At 36.1% G+C, this 23,029-nt stretch overlaps 2 protein-coding genes across 7 annotated transcripts in view; one reads left to right on the top strand and one right to left on the bottom strand.

The window, feature by feature from the left end:
- LOC135100096 (uncharacterized) overlaps positions 1 to 18,773 on the top strand; it is a 38,270-nt gene extending 19,497 nt beyond the window's left edge. Inside the window, exons 6-19 of one of the 2 annotated variants that reach the window (XM_064003058.1) lie at positions 411 to 614; positions 2,018 to 2,229; positions 3,157 to 3,846; positions 4,379 to 4,465; positions 4,900 to 5,018; positions 5,539 to 5,812; positions 6,167 to 6,264; positions 12,069 to 12,246; positions 12,608 to 13,738; positions 13,862 to 13,982; positions 14,696 to 14,830; positions 15,205 to 15,324; positions 15,944 to 16,196; positions 16,429 to 18,773. In XM_064003058.1, the coding sequence (XP_063859128.1) occupies positions 411 to 614; positions 2,018 to 2,229; positions 3,157 to 3,846; positions 4,379 to 4,465; positions 4,900 to 5,018; positions 5,539 to 5,812; positions 6,167 to 6,264; positions 12,069 to 12,246; positions 12,608 to 13,738; positions 13,862 to 13,982; positions 14,696 to 14,830; positions 15,205 to 15,324; positions 15,944 to 16,196; positions 16,429 to 16,525 (3,719 nt within the window). In that variant the 3' untranslated portion in view covers positions 16,526 to 18,773. Of the gene's footprint in view, positions 1 to 410; positions 615 to 2,017; positions 2,230 to 3,156; positions 3,847 to 4,378; positions 4,466 to 4,899; positions 5,019 to 5,538; positions 5,813 to 6,166; positions 6,265 to 12,068; positions 12,247 to 12,607; positions 13,739 to 13,861; positions 13,983 to 14,695; positions 14,831 to 15,180; positions 15,325 to 15,943; positions 16,197 to 16,428 lie in introns of both variants that reach the window. The other variant, XM_064003047.1, reaches the window with a different exon arrangement.
- LOC135100128 (ribonuclease kappa-like) lies at positions 18,727 to 22,794 on the bottom strand. 5 transcript variants are annotated; one of them, XM_064003118.1, is made up of 3 exons: positions 22,637 to 22,794; positions 20,435 to 20,750; positions 18,727 to 19,733 (listed from the first exon to the last, which is right to left on the bottom strand). In XM_064003118.1, exons 2-3 carry the CDS (start codon positions 20,717 to 20,719, stop codon positions 19,731 to 19,733), a joined length of 288 nt encoding a protein of 95 aa, XP_063859188.1. In that variant the 5' UTR covers positions 20,720 to 20,750; positions 22,637 to 22,794; the 3' UTR covers positions 18,727 to 19,730. The 5 variants fall into 5 exon arrangements, with proteins under 5 accessions (XP_063859188.1, XP_063859164.1, XP_063859170.1 ...); XM_064003094.1 differs by having other exon boundaries at positions 18,727 to 20,750; positions 22,637 to 22,793; XM_064003100.1 differs by lacking the exon at positions 22,637 to 22,794 and adding an exon at positions 21,957 to 22,599 and having other exon boundaries at positions 18,727 to 20,750.
- Positions 22,795 to 23,029: the final 235 nt, after the last annotated feature.

The raw sequence follows: 23,029 nt of genomic DNA on the forward strand, positions 1-23,029 counted from the left end.
TGACCACCATTTTTAGTTAAGCCTTTCTAGAAAAATTATACATAAGAACATCTTTATTTATGTCTGTGATCTGTATTTATGTTTATGCAATTACTTCTAATCTTACAAGCTTTCTTTACATTTTGCTTTGAAAGGGAATGCACATCATTGTAATTTTGCATAACTCTCTTATTATCACATTTTCTGCCTTACTGAACATTGATGATTATTAAATTGATAGGCACTGGTTTTCCACCATCACTGTTATATTTGTCTTTACTTTTCTTGAGAAATTGAGCCTATTACAGATTTTGGTTGCATTACATCAAAAGTAAACTCATTATGCTGATGAATTTTTATTAATCTTGCACCATATTGTGTGAACATACAATTTACAGTGGACAAAATGCTAGGAGACTTTACATTTTCAGGACAAGGGCTTCACTCTTTGAGGAGACCCAACACCCAGGAGCAGCAAGGGAATGGCAGGTGGCCTGGGAAGCAAGCAGGGGGAAGGAGAGGGGAGGACCAAGGGCTTGGGGACAGCACAGACCAAGGTCTCTCTTCTCCCCCAAAGTCCATCCTGAAGGGACCTGTGTTGGCAAGAGGCTCAGCAGGCCGGGGACAGTCCCAAGGCAAGCCAGTGTTTTGACTAATCCATTGACACAATTTCCATTTCATTTCCCATTAGAGAGATGTGAGGGAATATTTGTGAGTGATTGTATTTACCTCAGATTTCATATTTATCAGCTTGTAGTATACAGGGCCTAAGCTACACTTATGCATTTATATTTGTCATGGTTTTTCCTTTAGCTGATATACATTCCTCACCTCTACCATCTCTTCTTCCAGTTTATTCCATATATCTATATTTCCATAGAAGAAGCCCTACTCTTTTGTCTTTCATTTAACTCTCAACAGAATATGTCAGCCTGATATATAGGTAGATAGATAGTTAATATGTTTCCATTTTACAAAAGCATAAAGTCAATTTTCCTAGTACAGCACTAGTTTTCTCATTCCTCATTATGTATTTGGAAGCATCAGTATTGTGACTACCTATTTCTTATACTTGATATTCTGAAGGTACTTGGCTGGAAAAAAAATGTGTATTTTCAACCAGAGAACAAATTTAATACTCTGTCACCTCTCCCAGTATCATTTTTGTTTTAGACTCTGGATCCTGGTTGGCATCTTTTATATGATCCTTCAGACATAATTACAGTCATGGAATGTGATCAATGAAGATATTATCTATCCCCAGCTCATCATTTGGAACTTTTCTCAGCACATGCATTGTTTTCTCCCTCTTTTCTCTAGTATTATATCTCGCTGTGCTTTGCTTAGTCTTACATGTCCCTGTCCAGCATTGCCTCAGGATGGTCTGTGTGATGTGACCTCTTGCATGTTGTCTAGTAAGTGCATTGATTTATTGATGAGGAGTGGGTTTGGCTGGAATGCTTGTCAAAACTCCAGTCAGTCAGGCATGGCTTCTCAGGGTGAGTGGAGGTGCTTTGCTGGACTCAATACAGTTGTGAAGGGAGTAATGAGTAATGATTTTGTTGTCTGTGCTGATTGTGAAGAGGCTGCTTTTAGCCTTTTTTTCTGATCTTTATTCTTATAACAAATATTTTTTAACAAGATCATGCTCAAAAATACTTGTGGATTTTTTTTTTTTTTTTCTTCTTCTTCTTATGATTAAAAACATGCACCATTTTTACTTTGACATTGTCTCCTGTGTACAAGAGAGCTATGGAAGTAAGTAGAATTGCAAATGTGAGAGTGGAAGATTATATCACAGTTAACATGACAATTGCACCTGCTAAAAATCAGTGTTTTAAAAAGCTGCTTTTAATATTTTCACCTTGATTACACATCCACAGTGATACAGTAATTCAAGAAACATTTTTAAAGTACATACTGATTTCAAAATTATACAAGTATTATACACATTCATTTATTGCTTTTTAGGGCTTTCTGTTTACCTTTGTGTTACTCTTAGTTGTGTGAGCTATGTGTTACTGTGGTGGTGTTGCAGGACTGGACCGCATGCAGCTGCTGCAGCCCAAGGAAACCAGGAACATTCGCTTTGACTTCAGGACAGATGACTTGGAGTTTCACACATCTGAGGAAGAGTATGATGAGGAGCTGGATGAGGAGGAAGAAGAGGAAGAAGAAGAGAATGGGGGTGAAGATGAGGAGGAGGAATATGAAGAGGAAGAGGAATATGATAGTGAAGCTGAGGATCCTGTGAGTACTGAAAGCTTATCCTCAAGATAAAAAAAAATTAAATCCATTGTTTAAGAAATTCACATTGTTATCTTTTCAAATAGTGTACTAAGAAGGATTTATGTGTAACCATGACCATGTGATGCTCCTTTGTTTCTTGTACCTACAACCTGTAGCATCTTTCTGTAGCTCAGAATTTTGTTTTGTTTGTCCTTTTTAATAATTTATTTGAATTAATTATCTAATCCAGTGGCTTTCAACATGGGTAAATTAGCCATGGAAATTTTAAAAGGATAACAGAGATGCCTGAAAAAATCAAGGGATTCAAGAAACTTAAAAAATATGATAACAGTTTTTAAAGTTTATAGTTTTCATGTCCTTGATCAGTTTCCTTCCTACATAAGAAAAGAAAAAAATGTGGGTAATAGATTTCATGTGCCATATTGAATTAAGCCATGAATGGAAGAGGGTTATAAATCGCTGATTCTAATCACATTCAGCTGTATAGTGCAGATAGTGATCAGTCTTAAATGTGTTGAGGAATTAAGAAAGTGATATGGGACAAAGCTTAAATATTCCAGTACACCAGTCCTTCACCTTGGATTATTGTCTCACCTTAAAGAGCTGATAATATTTTCACACACTCTTATACAAAATTAATTGGTCTTTTTTACATTGATGAATGCATATATTCATTTGAGACATGTTCTTCAGTCTCAGTGAGAAGTTGTAGTAGAGCCAGTAGCAACTACTGATTCTTGTTGAATGGTATCCCTGTCAGTTTTCCATTTAATTAACTTAAAGGAAAGCATTTAATATTGATTTTTTGTTGCATTTTTCTACTGCAAGGGATAAGTGTACATAATGCATGTTGTGTGTGGGTGTTGCCTTCAAGCACTTACAGTCAGGTTTAATATTATAACAATCATAATCTCTCATAACCTATAGGAGGAAGATACCATGTTCAGAGACAGGGATGATCTGAATGAAGGTGTACGAGCTGGACTGATGCTCCAAGATGCCTCTGACCTGCTGCTCTCACAGCCAGCTCCCCTGCCTCTAAAACAACAGTCTACTCTGCCTCATGGACCAGATCCTTGGGCTGCTGAGTACCCAGAGAAGCCCCAGCCACAGGACAAGACTCATGACCCTCTCAGGGACTTTAGAAAGGAAAAGGATAATGCAGAGAAGGAAACAAAGAAAAAATCTGAAGCAAAAACCATACAGTCTCCAGTAAAGCAGCCCCAGCAGACTAAACCTCCTGAAACTGGAAATAATATGGTGCAAAAATCTAGTGGTGAGAATTCAGCTATACAAAGTCAGCATAACAAACAAGATCCAGCTAATTCCTCAGGAGGTAAAGCCCAACAAAACTCCCCAGCAAATCAAAACACACAGACTTCAGGGATAAAAAGTCAAAATGTTAAGACACTTGAACCTAAACAGCAAGAAGACAGGAAGCTTGAGTTGGAGGGAGCACCAAAAAATAGAAAAGTTAACCCTCTTGACCGTGTTGTGGCAAAGTTGAGTGGAAAGACAGAAGAGAGAGGTGGAGGTGAGGAGCCCAAGCCTTCAGGAACCATAAAAAATGTCACTGTTAACCTTACTCAGCTTATGACAAAAGAAGAGGAAAGTGAGGTAAAGTTTTTATTCATGCACACTTTTCTATTTTCTCATCTGGTATGATTTGCACAGAGTAACATTTCATCCTTCCTTTCACTGTACCTTTTATTCTTTTTGGGAGAGCAGGTATTGCTTGATAAATAATAGCAAAGAAAATATATTATTCATGCTTCTGACACAATAAGTAAGTAATGTTTATTTCTAATTTTTTTTTTTTTATCATTTTGCATTTTCATGCACTTATAAGGCTATGTGTTGGAATGACCCATATAAAGAAATCTTTCTTACTCAACATTGTTTAGTTGACACAAAAAAAGTTTTTGCTAAAGGGATTTTCACTTTGATTTCACACTTCTTAATTCCCTTACATGTACAGTATTGCATGGTGGAAATATGTGGACTTGCAACATAGCAGATATAGGTTAATATAGGAAAAATAATTATTCCATCATAATCACACAACTACAAGAGATCACTTATCCCCAATAACAATTCTGGTGTGTACAAGACTACTGGTGTTAATGATGTATGGTTTTTGTATTTGCAGGATGATTACAGTTCAGGAGATGATGATAATGATGACTCCCAGCCTGAAGTTAAGATGAGTCAGGAGGATCTGCAACAGAAAAATCAGGTGTGTGTCTTGCTGTGAGGAGAATCACATTAGTCTTTTTAGATATTGTTCAGTTTTGTGTATTTGTCATTTTTTTATTATTATTATTTTTTTTTTCCAGTAAGTAAATGGATAAAGTTATGGAGAAGTTGTTATTTTTTTATCAGAAGTCTGTAAATGTTTTATTGTTTAGCTATATGTTTTAGTGAGATCTGTGTTTAAGGTACAGAGAAAGATGAGTTTTAAACCTTACTCCATCACATTTCATTGCTTTTCACATTATATAAGGAATGCAATGACAGCATTCCTCCAACATGGGAGCAAAGTGTACAACTAAACCACACAGAGGACTAAACCACAGAAGGAATAAATACTCTATTAATTTTTAGTAATAGGTGTATGAAAAAGTTATGGGTCATGAATAACTTGACTCTACATGTATTATTGTTCCTTAGATCCAGGCCACACAGCAAGAGGCGGAGGTCAGTGAGTTGAGACGCCAACATGAGACTCAGCTGAAGGTTTTGAAGGAACAGTTGAACAAAGAATATCATGAATTGAAGGAGAAATTAAAGTGTGTATTTTCTGTATTTCAACTTAGAATTCAAATTAGGTAGTAGTCTTTACATTTAAAATTAAACATGATCTTTGTAAAAATTAATTGTAGAAGAGTTGTTGAGGGGATTTTTCATCCAGAAACATTTATTAATTCTATGGATGAAAGACAGCTGATACCAAATGTACAAGTTTGTCGTCAATATATATAATTATATATATATATATATATATATATATATATATATATATATATATATATATATATATATATATATATATATATTTTTTTTTTTTTTTTTTTTTTTTTTTTTTTTTTTTTCTTAGCTATGTTTTTCAGGGCTTTTTTGCAAGCTTCATTAAATACTTGTGGGACTTGCTCTTATCTTATCTGGTTGAATTTTATATGTAATGTATGAAGGATAAATATTTATATGAAAATCTATGGAGGATATATATTTATGTATAACTTGTGTTGTGTATAATTGAAAAGCTACTAGAAGTTTTTTTTATCCTCAACCACAAACATATTTCCACAGACAGGAACACAACTCTGCTCTCTTCAAGCTCAGAGATCAAGAGAAGAAGACATTTGAATCATTACAGAATCAAGTTTTACAAAAAGTTAAGGAAGAGAATCAGAAAAGTCTGAGTGAGGCCAAAGCTTGTCTAGAGGAGGACCATGTTAAGAGGAAAAAGAAGCTTCTTGAAGACTTAGAAAAGAAGACTGAAGAAGAGTTGGAGCAGCTGAAAATAGAATTTGTGAGAGAAATGCAGCAAAGGAAAGAGGAGCTGCTGAAGGAACATGAGGAGGTGAGGGTATCTTTCCTTCTACTGAGACTTAAGGGTAACTGGAAGAGAGCTGTTGATTTGCTTTTGTCTCTTCAAAGAAATTTATACATATTTCGGTTATACTCGTTTGTTTTGACAGCTATCATAACTATCAAATAACTAAATATAGTGAATATATGCCATTTGTTTTCTAAGTTAGCAGTTATTAAATCTATTCACATTTGGTGCATATTTTAAGGCCTCCAAATAGTAAACTTTTCCTATTGAGTAAGAAGAAGCCACTGAAGCCATGAGGAAATTACTTTTGTTGTGAATCAGTTACACTAAGTTTTGCTTGGTGTTTAACTTAATGTTTTGTACTTGGTTGTGTTGCAGGAAATGCAGGAACTGGATAAGGATTTGAAGGAGCTGTACTTCCAACAAAAGACAAGTAAGCAGGAGGAGATTGATGCCACACAGGCTGCTGCTGCCAGGTATGGGAAGGCTTGCACATGTCACTTATATGTGTCATTGTATTTTTATTCTTATTGTGTATTTATACTTTAATTTAAGTTCCATATCATATGAACAGGCAGCTTTACAATTTATTAGGCAGAAATTTATTGCCTGTGCATTTCTAAAATGCTTTAAAAACATATATTTCTTAGCTTTTGTCAAAACCTTTCAACATGGAATTCATTGTTTCATTCAGTCTTAGACAAGAATAATGCATAGTTGTTCACAGCATTATTAAGTATATGGTGATTACTTAAGGGGCATAGCTGGATGAGTTTACCTTAAAAAAATGAGTTTTCTGTCTTTCTCTATATTCTCTTAGATTCAGGCAAGATGTTTCTAGGGAAAAGTTTAAATGTCATCAATGCATTAATTTAAAGGGCTTGATGAGCATGCTGGCCTTTTAAATATCCTTTTTTACTAGTGTTGATGTTCTAGGTCTCATGAAAGCTAGAAATATGGGGTTTTTGCAGTTTTATTTTTGAGGCCTCCTACACCTGGCAGCCTAAAGGCGGGCAGCAGCTGGATGGATTGGCTGTCAAGGTCACACAGTCAGGTCGACCATCGATGGCCTCAGTGCTGCCTTGCCACCAAACATGTGTAGCGGCGTGTCGCTTTTGCCTTCATTGCTCTGTTGAATTTCTGAGCACAGTGCCTAAGAGCAAGATAGGGAAGGTGAGGCAACAACGTGGTATAGCAGCTTGACAGCTGCAGCTTGCCAGAAGAGCAGATGGAGTGGAACATCAAACATCATCCCCGCAACCACCACCACCACCACCAGAATCCCCACCACGACATCAGCTGCAGCAACCCATCAACACCCACCACTACCTCTTCCATGTACACCTCCATCTCCAGGTGTGATATCATAGACGAATGTGCTGCTGAATAGTACACAGCTACGAAGTCTCTTCAGCAACATGATCTGTGGCAAATGCACGAAGAACGTCGAGGTTGTTGTCAATAACAAGGGGGATGAACTCGGAATGCTCAGTCATTTGTTCATGTGAGACTCCCAGGACTGCAGCACCACCAACCATGTCATCTTTTACCACCTGTCTGTCAAGGATGTCTTACAGCATAGTCTCTGTCCTCCTGGAGAAGAGTCTTGGTGCTTCATGCAGAGGGCAGAGGCTCTGGGGAAGGAGCCAGAGCCTCACAGCACCAAGAAGCTCTACCTGTCCAACATGCCTGGTGAGCAGCTGGAGCTTATAAAGGGTGTTTACAAAGACCTTGCAAATCCAGCACTGCTGCAGAAGTGCCTCTCTGGATGCATCCAGAATCCAAACAAGAGTCTACACTCAAAAGTCTGGAGGAAGGTGTCAAAGGACAAATACACTGGACTGCACAGGACACACTTTGTGTCTCAGATGACAATCTGGGAGCACAATTTTGGTTACTCTGAGTCCAATTTGCTGCAGTGCATTGGATTTGGAGTGTCTAGCCCCATCACCAAAGCACAAGAGAGAAGAGATAAGGAGAGAAAGAGGCACCAAACACCAAGACACAAAAAGAAAACAAAAGCAGGAGAGGATACACAGCAGGAAACCCAGGCTGGAAGGAAGAGGAAGAGACTAACAAATACATCATACCAGGGTGGGGCACACTAGTAGTTGGTATAAATGTCCTATCTTGCCCCCATGTAATTCGTAAGTTTTTTTTATTGTTAGTAAATGTAAGCAAAACTTTAAATGCGTTTTTCTCAAAACTAAAAATCTTTAGCTTCAAATGAGTATATCTCAAAAATTTATCAATCAATTTTCAGTCTATTTTCCTTTTTTCAGTAGTACAAAAACAAAAATTTGTAAAATCTAATTTTTGTTTGATCTACAAACTTTGGGTCAGGATTGTAGTACAATACTTGATCTAACTACTGTGTCAAGCAAAAAGACATAAGGTAAGTTTTTTCATAGATTAGCTCATTTAAAAAAAAGTAGAAAAAAAAAGAAAATGGCTTATAACTCTGACTTTTGGAGAAACAGCACTTCGCCCAAAAATAATGTATGTTCAGAACTCTATTGTGTGTAAATATTTCAGCTCGATTGGGTAAGAAATAACCAAGATAACATTTTCGCCTGTTGCGCCCCTTTAAAAAAATTTTAAAGTAAGGAGACTGAAAATAGGTATCTTAAAATGTAGATGCCATTTGTTTCTTAGACAAAATTAATATATAATCACATTCCTAAAATAAACTTGTATCATATTTTAATTAAATATATCATATTATGTTATGATTTGTCATAATATAGTTCAAGGTATTTGCACATTGAAATAGATCACTATATCCACCTGCGTAATTGCTACAGGGTCACCACTTGATGAGCCATTTGACATCTGTGACAATACTTTGCATGACTGACTTAATGGGAAGGAGGAAATTTTTAAGATTTAAGTGTGATTTTAGGAGATTGTCTGTTTCTTTTTCTTGCTGCAATCTTTCTATTATTGCTGAGCAGAGTGAACTCGGATCTTCTAAAACATGAAAAAAAAATTATGAACATTGCATATACAAGAAAAAAGAATGAATGATGAGTGAAAGAAAATACAAGACATGTTGAATGAGAATGCATAGTGGTAAGAAAAGGCTATAAAGAATGGACTCATGTATTAGTTTTTAGTACGTAAGATATTAGTGAGGGATTATTGAAGGAGCATTTTTGTATTTAGTTTGTATGTCATGTCGTAAGTGTCTTGTATCTGTGTTTGTATGCTGGTATTATTATGCCTTCATTCACACACTTTCATGCAAGCAAAGGTTTCAGTTAATGTGCTCTTACTTAATGTAATGCAAACAAGTTATTTGTAATCTAAATCATACTTGGCTTATCTTATTTGGACATGGGAATTATATTTTGTATTTTCCTGAATCCATTGAGCATATTTCCTAGCATCTTATCTAAACCACTGTCTTATATAAAACAAAGCAGCAAACATTATGTGTATGTATTATTTTTTTACATACATAGACATAATTCATTAATCATGTCATGCAATATCTGACTAAACTTTTAAACATTGGGTGTGTGTGTGTGTGTGTGTGTGTATATATATATATATATATATATATATATATATATATATATATATATATATATATATATATATATATATATATATATATATATATATATATATATATATATATATATATATATAATAATACTTAAGTTTGGCTAAATCTTTTTGACCTGAGAAGTATAATTACTATGATAATGATAATTTGGATTAGGATTTGATTATTAATGATGTCATTGATGTAAATTGCAAGAACATTTGGCCTGAGATGAAGGCTTGAAATCACAGCTTCAAAGAAAGAACTACTTGTAAGTGGCAACTCATTAATCTGTTTGTCATAATAGGAAATTATTATATTTAAGGCTCTTGCTTTCAGTCATCAAAATTCACATAGTCATTGTGAATTTTTACCTTATAGTTTGAGACAAGTAATTTTGCTGTATTTAAAATTTCTCATCAAGGAAAGTATTCATGCAGAAATCTCTTCATTCTGTCCATATTCAAAGATGTGGAAAATTTACATCTTTCAATGCAGCAGTTATACTGCAAAACTGTTAACTTGAACTGAGCAGATTTACTTATCCATTTGTTTACTAGGCAGGCAGGGTTTAGAGACAGGTAAAGCCAAGATAAAGCATTTACAGTTGTACATACATTTACTTGCATTTCCTCACATCTCTGCCTTTAGGCCTGGACGGGAGAGAAGACTGATGCTCACAGCAACACGGTGTATGTGGCTCAGTTGTTTGAGAGGTCACAACTTTTAGATGGTGTTCAGTCTTATTTGGTATCTTCCTTTGTTTAGGTAGGTTTACAAATGATGACTCTTGAGGAGGGTGACTCATTTTCTAATTCTGTCAACTTTTGGATTTATAATAGGTATTTTTAAAATAAGTCAGTGGTTTATGCAATAGTGATTGGTGCTATATTCAGGCTGTTAATTTTTTAGTATCACTTACTCCTTGCTGTTAGCAGGTGGATATTGGCTGACTGTAGATCCTAAATTGAAGATTTATTCATAAAAAATATTAGTGTAGTTTTATTGTGCAATTGTTTGAGAATGATGTTAGATATTAATCATACATGAAGTCATTGTTGAATCATGATATTTTGCTGTTTGCTATTTGGAGACACATTATTTATAATAAGTACTAATGAACTCATCAAATAATTAACAATAATTGAAAATCTGCTTGCTGCAGTGCCAACTTATAGGTGTAGCTGGTTCAGTGGAATTTGAACAGAGTCCCAGCACAGACAGGTAAATGCGTGGCATGTAAACACAGTCTGACTCCCTCCCTCCACCTAAGGAGATGTGCACCCAACACCAGCTTGTCAGACCCAACTTTCATGTGCCATGCTGCATTGGTATTTGCTATGACAGTAACATCAGTTGGAGTGTTTACTTGAAGTGGATCAAGTTATACTATAGTCATTCTGTTTGATAGATATTGAAAAAGGCACATACAGTATAGAAGTTAATAGTGTGTCTTGCTTTTCCACTGTTCCGCCACTATACATACGCATACAACATACATGCTTGCCTTGCTAGTCTAAGACTCACTTGATCAAGCATGACTGTATATACATATGTAAAATTATTATTATTAAAAGTAAATCACTATTAATGCATCTATTATACTAACAGATACAAACTACTACTGTACATAGCTACAGGTTTCTCTATGAGTTGGTATTATTAACATGTATATTCTCTCATATCAGTAATTCTCTCTCTCTCTCTCTCTCTCTCTCTCTCTCTCTCTCTCTCTCTCTCTCTCTCTCTCTCTCTCTCTCTCTCTCTCTCTCTCTCTCTCTCTCTCTCTCTCTCTCTCTCTCTCTCTCTCTTTTCTCTCTCTTCTAGACAGTACCAAGAGTTTGTAGCAGGCAGTAGTATCATGGTAGAGCACTTGAGGTGTAGCATTAACAAAGATGTTCATTGGTTGTTTAAACTTTTTAATCCTTCTGTATCTTTCCAATATTGATGTGGTTTGAATTATTGTACTATGAGCACCTCATGCAATGCATTTCCTATCCTGGCATTACTAGAAGCAGTAAAGTGTTCGGATGAAGGAGCTTTGATACCAGGCCTCCAGCATGGATGTGAGACACTGAGTAGAAATATTGTGAATAAGAATGAAGAAAGTACAAAGGTTTTGACATGAGTGGAGGCATGCATGAGAGATGGAGTGTTCAGAAGCTATTTAGGAGAAAAATAGAGAAAAGTATAGTAAGGGAATTAGGTCATACTGAAAGAATAGAGAAGATGAGGATAATGCAGAGATTGTATGCATGACTTGAATAGATTTAAATGCATTTAAGGTTATATAATATGATGAAAGACTAAAAGAAAAGAATGGAATGCAAATAATGAAAGCAATATAACTTTGAGTCCACTTGGTTTTCAATTTACAAGATGAGGGTCTGCAAGGCTGCATGAATGTGTGTGATGCAAGGAAGCACTGTGTGACTAATGTTGCATTACCTATACTGTATGATTTTTTTTTATGAAATGATAAGAAAACTGTAACTCTGCTGTAGTTTTGTAATTCAGAAGAAAAAACGTTCCATGCTTATTTTCTTGTAAAGTAGTACCATGTCTATTTGTTTATGATATTGTATTACTTGTGTCAGGAATTTGTATATATCCTCATATTGTTATGTCATTTTCAGTATTTATTTGTTCATGCCAACTCTGAAAAAAACTTATAAAGTGAACCTGGATTATATGAAACCCAAACAATACCTCATTGTAATGTTTCCTCAGAAGCAGCAATGACTCAGCAGCAGCAGCAGCAGCAGTGTCAGAACTGGAGATGAGCATGACTGAGGTGCTGCGACAGAGACAGACACAAATCAAGCGAGAGCACAATCGGCAACTGGCCACATTGGAAGAGAAGCTTGATGAAGAACTGGAGAAAGCAGCAAGACAGGCCAAGGAAAGAGTAAGTCCAGCATAACAGACAGCATTGTAACATGTCACCAGAGTTATGTTCTCACTTACAGGGTTTACTTTTATAACATTGTCAATCCTTAAACCATCCTTTCCAATTAGTTCCTCAGTTGAATTGAGACAGGCATTGCGTATTATGAGAATCCATAAAAGATAAAGGACAAAAGCAAACAAATTTTCTTCATTGAAACTACCTGGTAAATAATTAAGAATCATTATACATTTATATATGGCTTTCAGCTTCTTATAATAATGATAATCTTAGTATTACAAATGCCTCACAAGATTTTAACTAAAAAAATTGAGAAATATGCATTATATCATAGTGTAACTCTTATTTCTTTGCTATGTAGGAAACTCTGGAAAAAAGGAATCATTCAGCTCGCTTGACTGCTCTCAAGGATGAGCATGAGAGAGAGCTGAGTGAGCTGGAAGACTCTCATGCAAGACACATGCAGGACCTGGAAGCTGAGCATGAGGGTGACGTGGGTAAACTCAAGTCTGAATTTAGAGCTGAGTTGATGAGACAAAAAACTGAGCTGGAAAATAAATTAACAGAGTTCAGAATTGAATATGAACAAAAAATGGACAGTTTGGCACAGGAGGGACAGCCTGAAGAAGGCATTGAGGCTAGTGAGGAAAAATCAGTTGAAATGAATGATGAAAGAAAGCAAGATGAAGGAGATGCTATGAATGAAGTGCAAGAGAATGCCAGAGCAACATTTGAAGGTATAACAGGAGGGAAAAAAAGACTTGAGGATGAAGAAAAGAGATATGATGAAATCTTGATCGAATTGCAAGAAAGGCGTAAAAGTTTAGAGGGTGACTTAGAGGAATTAAAAGCTCAGGAAAACAAAGTTAAGGAATTAAAAACTCAGCACTTGGCAAAGTCTCACTCACATTGCAATAAAAATTCTTGCATCCATGAAACCAAATACAACCGCATGAAAGCAAAGTACTCCAGTTTGGTAAATCGCATCAAATCTAAAAAAGCCAAGAGATCCTCCAGACCCTCACCAGTTAACCACAACAGTCCATCAGTTTCCAGCGATAAGAGCAGCATGGAGAGCAATGGCAATGTGTGGGACAGTGGTCAGGCCTCTACAGACCCTACCCTGAGCACCACTTCCCCTGGCCCACACCACCCAGTGCTGCACAGGAGCCACCACCACGGCAGCACAAGTGAGGCCAGTGAGGATGAAGAGGTCAGGTTTGCTACAGAAATTTTAGAGAAGTACAGTAGAGCTTCTGGTCATGGCAGCACTTGGGATCTGCATGGTGGCCAATCAAAGCACAAAGTCACCACCCCAGTGTCCAGCACCCCAAAGAAGGCCTGGGCAGAAGATGAGCTGCTTGTTCATGGTCGGAAAGAACTGAGCAGAGCAGAAAAGTTCCTTAAGTCCAGGGAAATGAAAAACCATCGAGAAGTGGAGGGTATAACAGCTGAAGATATACACAGGGAAATATTGCGACAGAATACAAAGGTACAGTGTATTGTGGTATATTTGAAACATTATGTAGCTGTTTATGTACATTTTTTATTCAAAACTATTATGGTAATCTTTAAGAGTGATTTGTATATTTATATCTTTTATCTTTTGGAACAGACCAGACATGGCCGCACCTCACTGGTGTATGGAGGCTCAGTGACGTCAGACACAGAGAGTGATGAGCCAACCCATGATTTGCCTTCACCAACCTCAGACTTTGGCCTGGACAGGATGCTGGGTAGGCAGTCTCACTTTATTTTTAGGTGTTTTGTTCAGTATTGATATGATTATTATATCTAACAGACTTGCTTTTTTGTAAGAGTAATGAATGCTATTTCTTTAAACTTTCTGTAGCCATTTCAGTTTTCATTTCTGCTCTAGAATATAAATAGTGCAATCCTTTCAACCTATTTGCAAGTACACATAGATTTATTTAGGAATTAATATATTTTTAAACTTCTCATCTGTCAAAAGTGATTTGGCAGTTTTGTGAGAGACAGTATGTGGCAGCTGTCTCCAATGCCATTCCTTTATTGTTTGTTAGGATGCCTTGAAGCAAAGCCATATTTGATTGTACTAATTGTAGGAAAGGAAGATATTTCATGGCTTGGAGGTTAGAGGTAACCTTGGATTTCAGTATTGGCAGATTGAATTATTACCGGTATTAAGTTGATGATATTGGGAACTGCTTCATTGCTATAATCCTTCATTCATCAGCAGCTGTTTCTTTAATAGACCATGCTATTTTGAGGTCATTTGTCATGATTCTCTCTTGGCAGTTCTTGAAATGGTCAGCTAGTGTCTGGGGTTTCCCGTAGCTCACCTGCCATACACATTGTGAAACAGCCTCATGATATTAGTTGAATGTTTGGTAGTTGATTATATTTTACTTTGGATTTGCTATTAACAGAAAAATTAATATAATTTGTTGTTTGGTTTCTTGATGAGCAGAGCAAATTGGTTCTGCCAACAAGAGGAGTAAGAGTCAGCTCCGGCAGCACTCCTCCAGAAGGAGACAGGGAGCCCCTTACACCACCGGCAACCTAGAGTTTGGTCTTAATAATCCCCTCAACACTCACTCCTCGGGTAGGTTGTGATATTCAGGTGTTTGTTATTCTGCATATGTAGTTGTGATTAACCATTTCTTTGAGGAGCTCCTTAATGTGTGACCATAAGTGAAGCTCTTTGCTGTCACTTTTCATTCATATAATGCTTGTAGGATCTGTTTTGTTAATTTTTCTTTGGCTATTTTTTGTATCACATTTACCTATTTGCTTATTTACATTATCTTATTTACAGTACTTATCTGAATTCCAAGTGGTAGTGGTATGTCTTACATGTTTTATGCACTGGTGTATCAAAGTACTGAAGTTTACATGTCCTTTTACCTATGAAAGCAATGCTAGAGATAGAACAAACCCTGCTCTGTCCCACAGGATACAACACTGTGTCCCCAGCAGGTCCCCTCCGCCTGGAGCACCTCACCAGTGGATCGGTTCCAGATCTAGGACCAGAAACTGTTGACAAAGTTGCTAATATAAACCATTATTTACAACAAAGATGGACCAGCTATTTTGGAGGTAAGCTTCACTGCCTAACACATGTGCAACCAAGGTCATTGGTTCTGGATTAAGATTACAGATGGAGTTCTCTAACATATATAACTTTATCATAAAGATTGTTGGGAATATATGTAAGAACAGCACAGAGCAGATATGGTGCATGAAGTGTGTGAATGCACTTTGTGATCTGGACACCTGATATGAATTTTGATTTGCTTAATGCAAAATAATGAATTTCAAATTTTAAGTGTTGGGTCATGAAAGTGAACAACTGAAAAAAATTACAAATTTAATACCTAAAACAACAGAAAAATTAGCATTGCTTGCATTGAGTTTGTATCAGTATATTTATTCATTCATTCTGTTTAAACTTTGATATTCTGCTTTTTCTCTTATTTCTTGTGTGTGTGTAGATCTGCAACTTATTCATATTTATTATGTAAAAATTATTTGTTATTTGTTTATTAACTCTCTCTCTCTCTCTCTCTCTCTCTCTCTCTCTCTCTCTCTCTCTCTCTCTCTCTCTCTCTCTCTCTCTCTCTCTCTCTCTCTCTCTCTCTCTCTCTCTCTCTCTCTCTCTCTCTCTCTCTCTCTCTCTCTCTCTCTCTCTCTCTCTCTCTCTCTCTCTCTCTCTCAGAGCTATCAGTACCTCTTGGGGGCAAGGTGGGATGGCCAGCTCAGGTCATTGGGCAGTCCACACTCCTGGCTAACAAGGCTGCAGCACCATCCACTGATCCCAACATTCCAGAGAAGCAGGAGAAGAGTTACTTCATGCCTGAAGGCAGAGGACAGAAACCCAAGGAAAATGTCAAAAATGTTAACGAGAGGATAGATGACCTTCGGGCTTGGCTGCAGGAAGCTCAGGCAACCTCTGTGAACTTTTATGACAAGTAAAGGAAAAGTATATGTTTGAGGGATTTAAGCTGAGCTGTACTTTGTCATGGTGCTTAGTTATCCTCTTGCTGGTTCCACCTGCAATGGCTAAATACTCATAACCTTGGAGCATGTGTTGGTTGTGCTCTTCACATTACCATGCTTCATCATGAGACAATAAAAACTGAGCCTGGCAAGTTCAGTAGAGAAACATGTTTTTAATGATTTTTTTTTTTTTTTTTTTTTCAGCAGTTCTCATGACCTGACTAGTCTTCCACTTTGCCCTGACCTCCAAGGGTCAGGGATTACATACTCTGGTACAGAAATTGTAATATATTACCGATGATGATTCCTTTCAAATTGTACTTTGTTTTTAAAAATATAAAAACCTGATTCCTTCAGAATATTTAGTATTTTAGAATCAATAAGTGCCATGCTGAAACAGCTTATCTTTTTAGAAGTTTCAGAGTTGCAGTCATGAAGTCTCCTTCTGAGTTTCATAAGACAGGATGTAGCTGCTTAACACAGATCCTCCTCTCAGCCAGCATTGTCATTCTGTATTGTAACCTTAAAATTACTTCCCTAACTGTTATGGTTCTAAAGTCATGAGAGGGTGGTTGTGATAATTTGATGGAGATACTATGATACTCTTACTTTTCACAAGTTTTGAGACTTGAGTATAAGTGAGATTACACTTGTGTCAAACAGACTTGCTCAAGTCACATCTTTTCTCAGAGAACTAATATCTACTCCAACTAATGTACAGGTACTTAGTCCTCTTATCATAACATCTTTAGTTATGTTGATTTATCCTTACTGTGACATACATTAGCATAAATTAAGCACTTTAGAGTGGGATGTATGGTACATTACACTATCTACACTCAAGCATTATACATTGCCTTTCCAGTTTTCAAAAAAAAGTCAATACTTCTTTGAGCAACTGAATCTAGGCTCACCTAGCTGCTGCAGCTTACTTTCTTGCCAGCAGAGCCCTCATGTCAACCCCATGGGAAGCATATAATTGTGTGATATGTAGGGTGCTGGAGGTCTACCTTTACCCCACCTGGCTGATTCATGTTTCCCAGAAGAGTTGGGCAAATCTAGTTTTGTTTGGGCAAGCAGAGAGAGAGAATAAAAGATATGCCTCTCTTTCCTGCTTGTGTGTTCATGAACATTTTTCAAGAAATGACAGCATATGAGTACAAAAGTACATCATATACATGTCAAACTCAACTCAGTAATGAAAAATCACTAAATGATGTGATAGTTATTGATTTCAGATATGTAGAATAGTACATAACAGGAGTCAAACACTTGGATCTCTTTATTGATATTTATATTTTTATACTGATATCCTTGCAAAATGCTACTTGAGACTCTGAAAGCTATTTATGAATGTAAAGAATTGTTTTTATCTACTTGATTACTTCTCATTTCATGATATTTTGAAAGTATACAAAGTTGTGGTTGCTCATACTCAATCCACATATCTAGTCATACTTGAGCCTTAAAACTTATGCTACAGAAGCTTTAATGAATACCACGGATGTTTAGTTTTATTTATTTTCCAGATGTACACTACTTTGCTGTGTACTTCATAAAATAATGGAGATGTTTGGAAGCACAGTGCTTCAGCCAGTGTTATTTGTAGGAGGTATATCTATCAGTTGGTAAGGAGCAGGATGATTTACAGTCTCAGTGTAAGGCTCTGTATCTGATGATCTTGAAAAAAATATAGCACTTGCATGAATGTGTATGAACATCATGACCGACAGAAAATATTTAATAGTCTCATTTATTTTCAAGAATTTTCATATACATATTCAATAAGTACGTTGTACAATATCTAGTATGTATATCAATATTGTTTACAGTATCTAGTCATATGTATATTAGTATGTATGTATGTATATTTTGTAGTACAGAAAATAGATTGACTTTATCCATGTAGAATATTCAGAAATGTTATTAAGGTGCTCAGAAACATGTGTGTCTTATAAGCAGCAGTATTGTGCTGTGCCTTAGTCTGCATAATCTCAGCTGAGCCTTGATAAAAAAAATTTCCGTCCATATTTGACTTTAAGGAAGTTGTGTTAATGAATTATTTAAACCAACTTCATCTCTTTGTGTGTGTGTGTGTGTATAGTTTTAACAAATTTGAGTGTTAATATTAAGAGGCTTACTGGAATGAAGTTATTTTATTTATTTATTTATTTTATTTTATTTATTTTTTTTATTCTTTAAAATATCCATTGTTAAAATATCTGCTTTTCTGTGAGTCACCATATATTTTCAGAAATGCATTAGCTGTGAAGTTGCTCAATATCAGAAGCATGTTGCTCATAGCTTGTTGCATTAATCCTTCTCAGTAAGTGACAGTTTGCCGATGAGCTTTATTTTATGCATGTGGGATTATTGGAATTATTTTGTGTGGCTGTAAAGTTTTATAAAGCTACAATACTTATTTGGTACTAAAATTCTTAAATTTCTGAAAATAATATCCATGTCACAGTTTCCTGTATCATGCCAAGGAAAAACTTCAAATTTGAGGGTAAGAATGTTTACTTGAAAAAATAAATTATGTAGTAAAATGGACATTTTTTTCTGGAAAATTTATTTATCTGCTGTTAACACCCTAACAAGTACTGTACATTAAGGTGTATATTTATAATAATTGAATACTAAACTCTAATGAATAGACTTCTCAGTAAAAAACAACAAATCACATGTTGAAATACTTTACTGTTTTGGAGGTCCCTTAGTTCACCTGTTGCATAATAAAAGAAAACCAACAAGTAAGAGTAGGCAAGTAATTTATGAAACATGAACATGATAAATACATAACCAGTATCCAGAAATCATGACAAAATTACTTTTTTCCTTATTTTAACAGCCCATAACATGAAGGCACAATATATAAGAAATATGCTAAATAACAGCATGTGCAACTAGAGTTCCATGTGAAAACTGACTTTAGTTTTGTTTCAATGCAACCAAAGGATTTCATACCATAGATTCACTTGTAGAAATAAGGAAAATTACTTTTATAGATATGTAAAATACTCACATGCCATTTTTGTTGGCTCAACTAAAACAGAGGGACAACAAATACTATTCAACCAGCGGCTCTTGTTACCAGCTGGATTATTAATGCTTGTACATAACTGACATTCTGGGAACAAGGTTTAATCCAGCTATCTTGTTTCTATTTTCCCTTCACATCTTAGTCTTTTTTTTCTTTCTATTTTCCACAGAAAACCTAAATTTTATAGGTTGCAGCACTACGATCCCTTTTATATTGGACAAGAAATAGATGAAAAATTAAAGTATAGTAGTACATCACAGCAATATAAGTAGTACATGGTGGGCAGCCAGAAGACTAATGTGAATCTGTTTAGATGCTGCCACAGCCTTTAGAAAATAAGGACCTTGTAGTGATCTACCACACTGCAGGTTAGTAATCTTCTTTGAGGAAATGGTTAATATTTACCATTTTCCAACCAGCAACATTTGTGCCTTGTGCTAGTAGAGCCAGGTCTCGAGTCTGGTTACTGTTGAGAAAGAGAGGGAGAGGGTGTAAGGAATAACATGATAGCTTCCAGCAATTACATTCATATTAGGGGAATACAAACTTGTGAAGAGCTATTATTCATCATAACAATGGTAGTTTTATTCAAAAATTTATAGTTCTTGCATCTAAACTCCAGCAGTCTTTACAAAGATAATATTTACCTATGTAATCACAATATTGTTGGATTAACTTAAACAAATCATCTTAATGAGGTACCTAACATTCAACTGTACAATGGACAGCTAACCTGCTTTTACATAAAACACACACACACACACACACACACACACACACACACACACACACACACACACACACACACACACACACAAGAGGATACAGCACATGAAGGAAGGCTGTGCCATTCAAAACAAATATTGAAGGTGTATTTGTCATGCTGGATAGGTTTACAGTGACACCTAACAATAACACTTATGTACAACACACACCACTGCTGCATCAGACAGATGGAAGAAAATCTAATTGGTTTTCATGCAATATTTACTTCACTTAGTGGAATTTTGTGCCATAAGAGTTTTTTGACATGTTCTGGATTGCCAAACAAATCTAAAAATACAAAGCCCACCAATGTGATAACTTCCATCTGTCACTTGAGTCCTTCACTATTCACATGTTGATTTACATCACAACAAAGCTGATGTCAAGTCTCTCCTTCTACACCTGATATGTGGTTTTCTGATTGAGGTAGAATTGCCAGCCGGAGACACCGAGAGTAACAATGTAGAGGCAGGCAGCAATGAAGCAGTTGAAGGCATTGTTCTTGAAGCCTTTGTTGACATCAGTGACAAAGTTTTCCCGGCTGTCATAGTGGTCCTCCAGCGGCAGGTCCTCAAGGAAGGCTGGGGCCTCGCCATAGAAGAAGAGGCCCATCACCAGCAGCTGCACCAGCCCCCATGCACTGATCAGCAGCAGGCACAGGGAGAACTTGTAGCCACAGAAGGTCATTGTTACCACACTCTCCTGTCACCACTTCAAACTGCAAGGAAAATGAGCATAGAAGCAGTTCATAGGTTTCTGTTTTCATGATTGTGCCTCAGTATTATAGTAGAATACTTCAATTTGTTATGTTGTCTTTTGCACTGTATCTAAGCCTTATTACTGTTTTGCTTCTTTTTAATATGCTATAAAACATACTTTAAAAAAATGTAGGGGTAAAAATCAATAAACTTCAGGTGTTTCTCCATATTACTGATTCTTGTCTGCAATGTCATTATCAACTGTCATTCACAGGTAATACCGGATGAAAGACATTCTATACATTTTCTTAACTGTATTAGGGCCCAAGACATGACAAAAGACGTGTCACGATATGCATGACATTCTGGTAGTGGCTTTCTTCATAGTGCCTACAGTATTCCACTCATCTCTGGCAGTCCCTTATTATTCCAGCCATCTTTCGAACCCACACCTAAATACTATTAAGTAATTAAGTAAGTATTAAGTAATATGCATCACATTATGCTTATAATCTTTCCGCATCTTTCACAGGTTCACTTGCAAGGGGACTAGGAAACATCTATTTCAGTGGCTCCCAACCTTTTTCATTACACTATCCGTTTACTGACTTCCAAGTTTGTGTTACCCACATCATCAAGTGTAAATACAGTAATTATATCTATGATAAAGAAACGATGGTAAACCCCTCAAAGCGATCTTGAACGTAAACCAGACAGCCACTGGCTGCTAACCGTAACGGGCATCTCGGGCAGAATTTTCAATATAATATATATATATATATATATATATATATATATATATATATATATATATATATATATATATATATATATATATATATATATATATATATATATATATATATATATATATATATATATATATATATATATATATATATATATATATATATATATATATATATATATATATATATATATATATATATATATATATATATATATATATTCTAATATAAGTCTCAGTCTCAGTATTCAATAATTTACAGTTGAGTTTTTAATGTACTGCTGCGCCGCGCCCTCAGGACATCCGGCAGCCACCGTTTTGTAGGTCTGATGTGGCTATAACGAATGGAGTGGTGGATCATGACACAATCAGGCCCAGGACAGGACAAAGATGAAACTAAAGACTGTACTTTGCGAAACCGGGCCCTTTAATTAGCACTTCACGATACAGCACAGTGCAAGGACGTAATATTTCTCACTCAGGCAGTCACAGCCACGGGCAGTTTTCTCACGACACGACAATGCCTATAAGCGGCTGTAGTGGCTTGTCCTGTATGAGACGCGTCCGTTATCCTCTCCGTTTTCTCTCTTGCACCTATACTTAATACATTTTCTCACACATACACACACACATACCCACACATTCGTAACAATATGAATGCTTTTATTATCAGCCTTCCATTACTCACTCAAATTATCCAAATTATCCACTTGTGGGTAATTACCCATTGGTTGAGAACCACTGCGACCTATTTTGTATCTCTATTCCTATGATGCGACTGAAATAATTATCTGGTACAGTACCTCTTTAATGGTAACGCTGTTCAGGTATATAGAAAAATTAATTTAATACCAGACTGTTTTCTTCCCTCCCACACGCCCCCTTTTCTCGCAGCGGTTTTTTTTAATAATGAATACGCACAGCCAGTACACACACTTCTCATTTATAGCATCAGTGCATGACTGAATTTCCCTCTCTTACACTACTAATACAATATACGTGTTTCATCCTCAGAATACACCCATACTTATCAATACACAATACAGTACAAAATAAAAACGCCTCCTATACAAATCAAACACACTTACATCCTCTAATTTCACGCAATGCTTGTATAAATCACTCACATACAACAAGAACAAATGAACTGGACAATACTTAGGCTGGAGGAGGGCCTGAGGAAGTGTGCAGAGAGGTGGTGGTAGTGGTGGTTGCGATGGCCTCCCTTCCTCGTGGATCAATAGCCAACTTTCCGAGTCAGGCAGTGGAGGTCCGCGAGGCAACATTTGCAACGGTGCTCATTTATGTCCGATGGCATTACACTTATATGTTTATGTCACTTTTTTGTGGTCTGTGGGTTTCTTGTATTTTCTTGGTGTTAATTATGGTTTTTTTTTTTTTATCCATATATATATATATATATATATATATATATATATATATATATATATATATATATATATATATATATATATATATGTGTGTGTGTGTGTGTGTGTGTGTGTGTGTGTGTGTGTGTGTGAGACAGCCTGCGTTTTCATAGTTATAAAA

This window comes from Scylla paramamosain, chromosome 1, assembly GCF_035594125.1.
Source record: "Scylla paramamosain isolate STU-SP2022 chromosome 1, ASM3559412v1, whole genome shotgun sequence".
Classification (NCBI taxonomy): Eukaryota; Metazoa; Arthropoda; class Malacostraca; order Decapoda; family Portunidae; genus Scylla; species Scylla paramamosain.

Bases quoted from the DNA above. Each gene is read 5' to 3' on its own strand.
- LOC135100128 (XM_064003094.1), bottom strand. From the start codon at position 20,719: ATGACCTTCTGTGGCTACAAGTTCTCCCTGTGCCTGCTGCTGATCAGT.